The 12,910-nt window shown below is 32.5% G+C and overlaps 1 protein-coding gene across 5 annotated transcripts in view; it reads left to right on the top strand.

Moving 5' to 3' along the window:
- The window catches only part of DPP10 (dipeptidyl peptidase like 10), a 1,417,953-nt gene that overhangs the window by 1,366,365 nt on the left and 38,678 nt on the right, over positions 1–12,910 (top strand). For all 5 annotated transcript variants that reach the window (XM_078327944.1, XM_035306582.3, XM_035306580.3 and 2 more), the window contains 4 exons: positions 2,668–2,789; positions 4,167–4,214; positions 7,909–8,007; positions 8,115–8,184. In XM_078327944.1, the coding sequence (XP_078184070.1) occupies positions 2,668–2,789; positions 4,167–4,214; positions 7,909–8,007; positions 8,115–8,184 (339 nt within the window). The remainder of the gene's footprint in view (positions 1–2,667; positions 2,790–4,166; positions 4,215–7,908; positions 8,008–8,114; positions 8,185–12,910) is intronic.

Below are 12,910 nucleotides of genomic sequence, written 5' to 3' on the forward strand. Positions count from 1 at the left end.
TTTACATATTTTCCCTTGTGTTCCTTTTATCTTCTGCTAAGTCTCATTTTGAGTTTTCAGGGCATTAATGTGGCACAGGTGAAATTTATTCCTGTTCAATATAATGTTGTGAACTGTTAATCTAGTGTATCAAATAGGAAGCTTTCCCCCTTTGTCCTGTCGTTCATAAAACCCAATGAGATTGTTGCAGGAGGAGGCATTCTCATTTAAATAATGAGTGCTCATTGCTTACTAAAATAAAGCAATACATGGGAAAATAATTACATGTGCTCAACTTTCCCAAATGCAAAACTATACTCAAAAAAAGTGCTCCAGATCATACCTATTTAGTATTAAAATGTCTCCTCAACTCAGAAAGCTTTCACCAGGATCTCACAAGAATGACTTCTTTTTTGGCTGGCAAACAGCCTATTAATTCTTGATTTTATATACATGTTCTAATTTTCATTTTACAGATCCATTTTTAAAGTGTCAAAGGTGCCATGACATATTATCAGGGGATATTCATCATGTTTGAAGAAGCGTCACCACTAATTCTTTCCAAGTAGTATTGACTCTCCTTTGAGAGTAAAAATGCATGTTTAAAGTATCCCAACTTCCTCTACATCACCCCACACACTCTTAGTTATACACAATTTGCTTTCATCAGAAACAAGCTTGTTGTTTTAATCGCCTTTCTTAATACATAATTTTTATATTCTTAGTTTATTCTCTTGGACCTCCTGGAACCCATGTTCTTAATTCTAATGACTGCCAGGAAGCAAAGCTCTAGAGTTAGTGATTTGCATTTTGCATTAGGGGTCTTGATCAAAGTACTGGTCATTTTTTCTTTTAGTGACCTGAAGCTTATCTTTCTTGAAATATACATTATGATTGATATCAGTAACAATAAACTATACCTTAGAGAGGTGGACATACGTTATATCTTATAAAACTCTCACTTTATAAAACTCAAAGAAAAATGACAGCATCGGAAGATTAGACTTGGCCAAGTTCAGAAAATGGAAATGCCTCAATCTTTCTCCCCATTATTAGTCTAAAATGTGATTTGAATCATAATGACTTCTTAGATTTGTATGCCTGTCTTACCGCTCTAGTGACTAAGGCAGAACAGTCAATATATCTCTGACATGTACTAGTGTAGTCATCTGTGTTATAAAGAAAATGTAGTACCAGTAAATTTTCCCTTAAATAGCTCATCAAATGCCACTTGGCTTGACTGTAAGATAATGTTAGTGTTTGACCCAGAAATGCAATCAGTGTCTTGCCCAGGCTATAAAAATGATCATTGGTTGACTTAATATATGTCACTAGGCACCCCTGCAGGATCAGAACTGCTACAGTAGTCATTGTCACTTTGTCTCAAATTTTGTATCTCCTTATTTCAGCAACCTCATAATCTAAATAATGAGAAAATACCACATAAATCTTCAGGGAACTTGGTTCTAAAAGCTTTATGGAAGAGTAGGGAGAAAAAGGTTTTAAATCTTAGTATGTCACTGAATAGCTGTATGCAACTGGGGTAATTTCTAAGCCTTTCTGTGGTGAAAATTTTACGATATTATGAAGGTGATTAGTGAAACTGAATTGTGCACTTAGAAATGCTTAAAATTACAATTTTGTGTTATATAGATTTAACCTAAATTATATAAAATGAAAAAAATTGAGTGTGAATATTCTGTTATGATGAGTAAAACTAGAAGAAAATTTTAGATTGTAGTCATCTCACAGTGTTCCAAATATGGAATTGTGATTCTGTGAACTGTTTCTTGTATCTGCCTCAACATCCCTGTTCCAATCCCCATGCCTACGGCATATTGCACATCAAAATCAACATGAATATTATTTATTTGTAAAAATATATCCAAAAGTCATGTTTCATTCCAAAATGAAATTGAGACCCTTTTGTCTGATAAAGTTTTTAAAAGGTATTTTCAACAGTATTTTCATCCATTGACCTATATAATTTTACATTCGGACTTATTAAAAAATTTGGTAGATGAAATTCAACCTTGTATTAATTTCTCAAATTCTGTGACCATCACTGTAAAAGAAATATGATGACTTTCCTCCTTACCACCTCTTTATCTCAAAGTATGTATTGTCATTAGCCATTATATGTGTCGTAATACAGATACAACATTTTTTAATCAATAATTTTTCTGCAAGTAAATGATGGGGGAAATTTGGCCCTGTTACCAAATTCTAATGTTTTTAATGTTTAAGAAAATAATGAGCTTGATTTTTTTTGTTTGACTTGTGGAAATATTTATTCATTCTTTCAATTACTATGTATTAAATATTGAATATTGAATAGTCTCTGTGGAAAATTCCCTTTAAGGTTTTACACAGAAATATCTATTAAACAATAAGTTATTTTGAGTTCCATTGAAATCAGTTCTTTGTTTGTAGCCATGCCTACAAGCATACATATTACATACATACAGGAATATATAATTTTAATGTTAATAGATTAAGAAAAATGTATTTTAACATTACTAATTGAAGTTGACTTTTTGTGTATATAGTGAGTCATAGTTTACAATGAACCTCTATGCAAGCACCAGTGTAACTCCTCTATTTATATTAAATTTAAATATGAATGCCTCACATTCAAGTGCCTAGAATAGTAGCATTTCTATGATAACTGCCTTTTTCTTTCTCCAGTGCTTCTACTGAAGGATTATTGAATCGCCAATGCATTTCATGTAATTTTATGAAAGAACAATGTACATATTTTGATGCCAGTTTTAGTCCCATGAATCAACATTTCTTATTATTCTGTGAAGGTAAGATAATGTATGAATTCTGATATATTTTATTCATTGCATTTAATCAGTATCTATTGGTATCATTAGCCAATATTACTTCAGATGATTTCATATTCTTAATTTGTAAATTTTTTAAAGGATATATATTATATATAGATTTACCAAGATATAATTTTTTATATATTTCATATAGAAATAAAAATTGAGAGTAAGACAATAAACTAACACATAATTAATAAGTGCTATTTGAACATGAGTAATTTTAAAAGGTGAATAAATATATTTATATCAGCAAAGCCATGCCACAATCATGAACTAATTTACCTAGTCTTTAGGAAAAGTAATAGTAGTATTCTTGTTAAAACAATGCCTTGGTTGTTAAGAGATTTAGGATCTATGGAAATTTAGAACCTATAGAAATTGAATTCTCCTGCTTTAGCTTTCTTCAGTTCTGAACAATTATATTCACCATTATTATTTTTCCCATTTTGTAACAATGTGCTGTAGTCTTACATGCTTATGTAGTATCTCTATAATATATTCAGAGAAATCATTTTCCCTTTAATATGATACTGTATTTCCCAGAGATTAAATGGAACTCATGTGTCCTCTTTTAATATGAGGAATTGAGTGCTGCTACAGTGACTGATATATTAAGCTGTGCTTTTTAAAGACACAATGAGAGATATACGAAGACTTACTTTTTAAAACTGTTTTTCTCTTAATAAATGAAATGAAGTAATCAAAAAAGAAGTTCTTGTTTAATGACACCAGAAAAAAAACCCAAAACATTAGTTTTAGATGGGATTTCTTAGAGAAGTGAAGTTTCAAGATAACTTTTAACAATAACATATTAGCTAGTATATTTTAAATAATTGGAGATTATGGTTAGTGTATTTTTATATTAACATATAATTACCACCCAATTTTTAAACTTTCCTTATGGATGAACTATTTCAAATATGCATGCTTGCTTTCTTTTTTGGCTGAGTGGCAAATAGAATTTAATCTTGGATCAGTGGATAAGTGGTGAAATGGTCATGAATCAGCTTTCTGAACATCAGTGACTATTCTATAAGAGACTAGCAATAAAGAGAAAGCATGTATAATTAGCTAAAAACAAATATAGAGCATTTAAGGGAAGAGAGAATCTTCACAATAATCTCTGCAAATAGTTTCCTTCCCATATACACTTACTTTTCTGAATAAAATATCTATAAATAGGAATGAAAGCTAGTGGTCTGGTTTCTGTTTCGTTGTGTTTTAACCACAAAGTGCTTCCATTTGCAGGAAAAAAAAAAAAACATTAGGTAAACTTACTTAGATGTCTTTAAAAAAACATTATGTAAACTTACTTAGATAAAAAATGTTTATACACATATTTTTAAATTCCAGGTCCAAGGGTCCCAGTGGTCAGCCTGCATAAGACAGACAATCCAGCACGTGAGTACCCACGAAGACAATTCAGAATAGTTATGGTTTGCATTGGTCTTAGACATTATATTATGTATTCTGAGTCATATACTCTATAAATCCTTCTTCAAAAAAATCCCAGCATGAGGAAAGCTTTGCACAAAGCATCAACTTGATCTTATGTATATAAACAGTAAAGCAAGTGATATGAGCCATGTTACAGGCAGGAGGTGAATCCTATATGCCTAAAATAAGGTTTCTGCTATACCTCACTCTAATAGAGTGATTGTCAAAGCAGGTACATTTCAGCTTACTGGCCTCTAAATATTCTGATTCATTCTTGCCTAGGGAGCGTCACACACTGGAGTCTTTTGCCGGGGGTTAGGGGAGAGACAGCAGAGGGTGGGGAGGTTGGGGAGGGATAACAAGGAGAGAAATGCCAGATATAGGTGACGGGCAATGGAGGCAACAGACCACCCTGCCATGTGAGTACCTATGCAACAACCATGCATGATCTGCGCATGTACCCCAGAACCCAAAGAATTATTAAAAAAAAATGACACAGATACTTTGGAAGATGGTTTAGCAGTTTGTGCCATGTGATCCAGCTATCACATTCCTTGGTATTTACCCAGAGGGGTTGATAAATCATGTCTAAGCAAAACCTGCAAATAGACTTTTATAGCAGCTTTATTCATACTTGCCAAAACCTGGAATCAACCAAGATGTACCTCAGCAGATGAATGGATAAATGCACTGTGGAATATCCAGACAATGGAATATTATCCAGCACTGAAAAGAAATGAGCTATTAAGTCATAGAAAGACATGGAACCCTAAATGCATGCACTATGTGAAAGAAGCCAGTTTGATAAGGCTGCCTATTATATTATTACAACTATATGACATTCTAGCAAAGACAAAACTGTGGAGTTAGAAAAAGAGCAGTGGTTGCCAGGGATTGGGAGCGCTTTGGGAGGGATTGACAGACAGAGGACAGAGAATTTTTACGGCTCTGAAAATAATCTTCTGAATATTATCATGATGGATACATTGGTCCAAACCAATAGAATGTACAATACTGAATGAACCCTAGTGTAAACCCTATGTAAACTCTTATCAGTGGTTATAATATATCAATGTAGGCTTTTCAGTTGTTAAAAATGTATCACTCTGGTGGTGCATGTTGATAATGGGGGAATGAGTGTGTGGTGGGGAGGGATACGGCGGAAATCTCTATACCTTGCTCTTAATTTTGCTGTCCTTAAAACTGCTCTTAAAAATTAAGTATTTAGATAAATAAATATGAAAAAAAGAAGAAAAGAAATAAGAATACTCTGTCATCAAACTTGTACTTCTGAATAACACATTGATCAATACAAAATAAATAATTAGAAAATTCTTTGTGCCCAAAGGATAATAAAAACACATCAGATCCAAATTTAGGGTAACTACTGTTTTGATTAGAAAGAAATTTATGACTCTAACTTATTTTATAAAAATAGAAACACAACATATCCTGATTTAGGGGGTACTACAGTGTTGTTTAGAAAGAAATTTATGACTCTAACTTACTGTATAAAAAGAAAACGTTTAAATTGAAAATCTTCTCTTTTGCCTTAAGAAACTAGAAAAAGAAGAGCAAATTAAAACAAAGTCAAAAGAAGGAGATAAAAAATGAATAAGAAGGAAATAAATGATATTGAAAATAGACTAACAGTAGAGAAAATGTATAAAACCAACAGTTGCTTCCCCAAGATCAGCAAAATTGGCAAAATTCTAGAGAGAGAGACAAGAAGAAAAAGAGAAAAATGTAATAACATTAATAAAATATATGATGCCCATAGAAATGCTGCAGACATTAGAATGACCCTAACAGAACATTCTAAGTAATTTTATGCCAGTAAATTTAACATCTTAGATAAAGTGAACAAATTCCTTAAAAGATACAAATCGCTAAACATTCACGAGAAGAAATACAATATATAAATATGCAGTTAACATTCTCCTCACAAAGAAGGCTCCAGTTCCGGCTAGATTCAGTGGTGCATTCTATGCAACATTTAATTAATTAAAACCAAGCTTACACAAACTCTTTTAAAAAGTATCAGGCAAGCCTTGACAAATCCAGATATATATATTAGGAGAACAACAACAACAAGAATCAAATTTTCTCATGACTTTGCTAGGTTTGACTTAACTTGGAAGTCAAACCTAGCAATTATAGAAAGTATGATTATTATGGCCATATTGGGTTTACCCAAAGATTCTATGTTTGCCGTGACCTTCAACAAACAATGTCACTCACCATATTACACTGACACCTCTAAGGATTTAGAAAAAGATTGAAAATTTTGGCAAATAATAATAATTAATTAATAGTAATTCTTAAGATATGATAAATAAGCAATTTCTGAACTTCATGAATGATATCTGTAAAAATACTACAGCTGACATCATGCTTAATAGTGAAAGAATGATGCTTCTCCCTGAGGACTGGGAAAGTCAAGAATGTTTTTTCTCACTCCTTCTGTACAACATTGTAGTAGAGGACTTAGCCTCTACTAAAATGGGTAAGAAAAGAAATATATGCAGTAAAACTGTGTTTATTTGCAGAAGACATAGGGTGAACAAAACAAAAAGCAAGGAAACAAAAAAACTGTGGAATGTACACACAATAAACTATTGAAAATAAGTGAATTTATCATGTAACAGGTGTAGGTCACTACTTAAAATTCAACTATTTTATCAATGAAAATACAAAATTTAAGAGTATTTTAAAACACTGTTTAAAGTAACATCAAAAATCCATGCAGTATCTAGGAATTAATCTAATAAAAATATAGACCTCCTCTATAAAGCTATATAATACTGCTGGGAGAAACTAAAGACTCAAATTGCCATAGACACAGACATATAGATAACTGTCTACAATATGTACACGTGGATATATATGTATACATATTCAAACACATATGTGAATGTGTGTATATATATATACATATATATATATATATGGATTCAAAGTCTCACTGTTTTTATGAATAAGGTCTCTCCAAATAGATCTACAAATTTAATACAATGTATATACATCAAAATTCCACAAGTTACTGATGTTCACTTCATGTTTATTAAGCTTTTTGATATTTCTCCATTACTGTATTTTCCAGGTCATTACTCTTTTCTTCTGCAGTCTCTAATATTTTATTAATCTCACCCAGTGTATTTTTCATCTTAGATAATATAATTTTCATGTATTTCAGATTATGCAGTATTATTTTTAGAATCATATTACATGCTCATGCTTTTTCTACCTTATTAAACACCTGACCTACAGTCCAGGTGTCCTCATCCTGTGTTTATTTAAGCCTTTTAATTTGTAAAGGTATCAAGACATTGTGAATCTCATCTCATTTGGTGCTAGATAATCTTGTATTTTGCTAAAATGTTCTTAAGCAGGTTGGCAACGTGATTAGATTTGCATTTTGAAAATGTAAATGATAAATTTAATATAGAAGCAAGTGAAAAAACTGGTATAATAAAGCTCACTTAGTAATTCAGTAATTACTAAGTGCTGTAGTAATTCAGAAGAAAAATGATGAGTTAGTCAGTACCTAGCACAGCACCTGCCAAATGGTAACAACTGGATAATTTTTTGTTGTGTCACACTGTTTCTTGATTAATGCATAGGAGTTGGCCATTTACACTACCCTTTTTGGTTACAGAATATTTTATATTGGAAAGCAATTCTATGCTGAAGGAAGCTATCCTGAAGAAGAAGATAGTAAAGCCAGAAATTAAAATCCTTCATATTGACGACTATGGTAAAGTTTTGTGCATGCTATGTTATTCAAGAACAACTTTCTCTGCGTCTTATGGTTTTACCTGTAAATGACTCTCCATCTTTAATATTTTGCTCTTTCTTTAAAAGAACTTCCTTTACAGTTGTCCTTTCCCAAAGATTTTATGGACCGAAACCAGTATGCTCTTCTGTTAATAATGTAAGTATTTTATTTGTTTTTGAAATAAAGGAATCTAAAGATTTATTATTTTTGTGTCTCACATGACAACATTTGATTAAATAAATGAGACATCCCCTAAGTGTAGTTAACCAGGGCAGCTGTCTGTTGTCTAAATTCCTCGAGGAGTCCATCACTAAATCATGTGTAAGGATGTGTAATTTTCTGAACTTCTTGCATCCCACATGGCGTTTGGTGCTACTGCCAGGAATAGTGACACTAAATAGTTTGATTTGTGGATGTCTGCTTAGTAGTTACTCAAGCCCTGTGCTCTTTACCAGTTATTTATGCAACATTGAGGAACTTGTAATTCCACTGCTGAAACAATTGGTTATGTTTATATCACTCCTATCGGTTTTTCCTGCCGGATTCATGGCCTGCAGTAAGCTGCTCCCATGCCCAGAAAACTTGACTCAAGCTTTTTTATATCTTGAAATTGAGTTTGAAATTAAGTATTTTTATACATTTTGTAAGGCTATGTCGTGACTATATAGTACTAGGCACCAAAGCCCCTGATATCTGATGCATAACTAACTTGATATTGATGTAGCATTGTATTCCTGAGAGTTATTTCTCTTATTAAAAGCTCAGGTATCATGTTGATATAATAGTGCTTAAAATTGTCTAAAATTATGTCTTTCAATACAATATTTAGAAACAGTAAATATGAAACTAACATTTCTTATTATGATCACTGAGTATAGTGGATAAGTATTTAGTCTGTGGAATCGAATTTCCTGGGTTCAAATTCTAGTTTTGCCATTTATTAGCTGTGTGTCCTTGGGCAAGTTATTTAACCTCTTACAAGGCTGTTTCTCTAAATATAAAACTAGCATTGCAGTACAACCTGTGCTTTAAGAGTGCTTTGTAGATTGAGTGAAATACAACATATACAGTCCCTTAAACACTGCCTAACACATATGATTCTTAAAATTATTGGAATATAATTCTTTTTTTGTTTTAGATTCCATTTATTTTATTTAGATATTTTAATATATACAAGCAATTTTTCCCTTTATTTAAAAAAACACATAATATAGAAATAATATAATATTTAATTTTCTCTCTCACCCCAGTGTTCATTTCTAATTCTAATTATTGAGCTTTATGTAGTTTCTCATATCCAAACTTTTCTGCTTTGTCACTAAAAGCCAGAAAGCTCTGAAAGTTGTTTATGTCTCCCTAAGGAAGTTCTGTTTCTTAATTCATTGTTTTTTCTTGTCCTTTTTACCTAGTTTTCTTCTGCTCCCATTTTAACTACATGTCTCATTTATTGAGGAAAAATGTTTAAGGTATTAAAATGAGACAAAGAGAAAAAGAAATCAACCCCATCTTCTATCTCAGTCACATCTCCCTTTGGTAAAAAAAAATATTCTTTTGATTCACTGAAAGATAAACTTCCTCAAGGAAAGGGACATCCCTCAGGCACATACGAGGCATCCTCAGTACATGATGACCTGCAAAATGGAAGACAAAGAAATGACTGCCCTTGAAGCATGGCATTTATTCAAATGAATGTGTAGACAGTTATGCCCACTTGCATATCCACCTGCTCTAGGGCAGTGTCACATATAGGGAGAAAAACAAATAAGAGTTAACAAATTCTCTTTGTTTTCTGAACCACAGAAGCTAACTGGCTAATCTGGGCATCAGACCTCTGTTTTGTTCTGGTTGATTTTTAGTTTAAAGAGGAATATAAGGACCTACTCAAAAAACCAATTTGAAGATTTCTCTTATTGGCAAGGGATATTTGGGTCTTTTTGAGAAGTAGGATTTTAGAGCAAAATGTTGGTTTTGGTGTCAGATAGGACTGGGTTCAAGTTGGAGTGCTGAGATTTACCAATATGCTGCTGAATTTTTCTAATCTTTTGTTACCATAACATGGGATAATATTTATATTTAAATATCTCACCATAGTGTTTGGTAGAGCATAAACACCTGCAGATAGTCTTTAATAAATTGTGAGCAGAATTTAAAAATAATGGCAAAAACTGCAATTGTTTTTATGGAAACCTAATATGGATAATAGTATTTTACAACATTTAATTTCATTAATATGAATATTTAATGTGTAATTTAATGCTCATAAAGTTGTTGGCAGACACTACTAAAATAGATAAAATAGTGTGGTCAGACCTATTTAATTTACTTTGCAATTTTTTTCGGTTGATACAAGGAAGAATGAAAATAAATATTAAATCATTTCTAGTTCTTTTGTTGTATATTATTTATACTTAATATTAATTGAAATTATCCAAACTTTTGGGTTTTAGAGGGAAATGATCAAAAGCTTTGCAGAATGTGACTTACAAAATCCAAAATGAGGATTTCTTTTTTAAAAATTTATTTTTACAATATAATCTATTCTTTTTAAATTGCATGATTACTTCTAAAATATTATGCTTAGAAACATAATAAGGGTCAGAATAGCAAAAGCATACAGTGATTTTTAAGAATTTTCAAAACTGCCAATAATTTAAAGGCATATTTTTTTCTCAAGATTAAAGACTGTTATCAGTGACAAATTGACTTCCCATTCTAAAAGTAATAATAATAATAGTAAATATTCTTCACAAGTGAGCAATTAGACAGTGGTGAACTACAGAGTGACTGCTATTTAAAGGAGTCTAAGAGGTCATTCAGTGATTTTGGTGTCAGTACTTTATTGCTGTTTTGTGCAGTATATCTGGTACCCAACAGAGTATGAGCCATTTCTTGATCTGTAGAAATGGGTTTACATCCAAGGAATTAGATAATGAATGCATGAGTTAGAAACAGGCTGCAGCAAGCCCCTGAGTAGCTGAAAGAAAGATTGCCCTGGAAGAAAGTGGGCTCTGGCAATTTGGAAACCCAGTTCTGCTCAATCTTTGAGTCTTCCAAAGAAATGGTCCTTTGACGTCCTTTCTTGGTCATATGTTTTGAAACTCAAACTTAATTTCATAATATTGAAAATATAAGTAAATCAATGATCAGTGTCAATGTCGCATTAAAAAGAGTATGTGGGATAGAGTATATACCACATAAATATTTTTACTGTAATAGAAAATCTAAGAGCCATTGGCACCACAGATGAATCTCAGTGACCTGAGTCTGCTGCTGTCTCTGTGGAGTCATGACCACCTTTTTCTGGAGAACTTCTCCAATTCCACCTCCAAGTGCCTACTTGTTTTTCTCCTGCATGTCTGCTTAACATTATAGGTAGTCCTTAAGGCCTCAAAGTCCTTATTCATTTTTACACTTATTCTCTACACATCTATATTCATTCCAGCTCTTATAACCTCAAATTGTTCTTTTTTAATATTCTTATTTGCTACTCATGTATATGTAACTTAATGCAATACACATTTACCACATTGCTTTAATGTATGAGAAGCTGTGTTAAGGGCTATGGATAGGTAAAAAGAAAGATTGCAAGCATCTTGAAGTCTAATAGTTATTTGGATTTGTTCAGTATGTCTCCACAATGCCTAATATACAGAACTTACTATCCTGTAATTACCGAATAGTGCCAAGACTGAAGGTGTGGTGGAAAACATCCTGCAGTTGCAGATGTTTCTTTGGTAAATAAATATGAATTTAATATACTTAGATGCTGGTAAAAGCAATCCAGAAAGTTGTACCGTTACTAAAAAAGAAGGGATTTTTGTTTTTGTTTTTGTTTTCTATCTCTGTGACGAGAAGCAGGATCAGCTCTGGAATTTAGTTCAGTACCAGGGGCCCGTCATCACTTCCCATTGTTTACTCTTTCATGCCCAAGTTATCCTGCCACACTTGTTAAAGGTCTAACTAGGGAGGCAGTAAATGTTCAACAAGTAATATTAACTTCCGGAATTCAACATATGCTATCATGCCTCCATGACTTTCTTTCCTTTCTCCGAGTTCATCTTCCTTGAAATCTCAGGGAATTCATGGCCATCCATCAAGTGTTATCTCCCTGGAGCTTTCTTCCTCTTTCCTCCTCTGTCAGCTTTTGGATTAGGTCATTCTAACTGGAAAGCATTAACCATTTTTATCTAGAGTCTCATCAATTAATGTTTTGTGTATCAGAATCCTATAATTTGGTCATCTTGCTAGAAGTGATCTGTTTTCTATATAACTATTCTTTTAAACAGTATGGTATAAGTAACTGATCCATTCACAGTGAGTGAATATATTCAGTTATTCATATCCGACAGTCAAGATAACATCATTGCTGGTCTGTTACACACACATTTCATTTCCTCAGACAATTTGAAATATTGTTTAATATGTAATTAACATCAAGCTTTCAGACCAGTGAGACATCTTATCTGAATGATTTAACTCCACGCTGCTATACTACATCTACTTGCATACACTTCCTTTTCTTTAGTTTATTACCTTTTGCTCTCTCTCTCTCTTTTAGTTGCTTTTCCACTCTGCTGCTTGGTATAACTTTGCAAAATCTATACCTGAGAAGGTAGCCCTCCTATCTAAAATCCTGTCATTATTCATTCATCGTTGATTAAGATGTGCATTTTACCTCACACTACGTAATAGTCTTCTTAATATGTTTTCTATTTTTCTCTTCATTTTCATCTCACACCAGCCACCCTCAAAGAGAAATGCCATCCTCTAGATATAAGAGACTGCTTTGTTCTGGGGAACACCACCTCTTCAATCATTACTCTGTGTGTTTTTACATAGCATCTTCAGTGCCCTTAGTTTGCCTGGCCACCTGAAAAAGTTC

Source organism: Callithrix jacchus, chromosome 6 (genome assembly GCF_049354715.1).
Source record: "Callithrix jacchus isolate 240 chromosome 6, calJac240_pri, whole genome shotgun sequence".
In the NCBI taxonomy this organism is placed as follows: domain Eukaryota; kingdom Metazoa; phylum Chordata; class Mammalia; order Primates; family Cebidae; genus Callithrix; species Callithrix jacchus.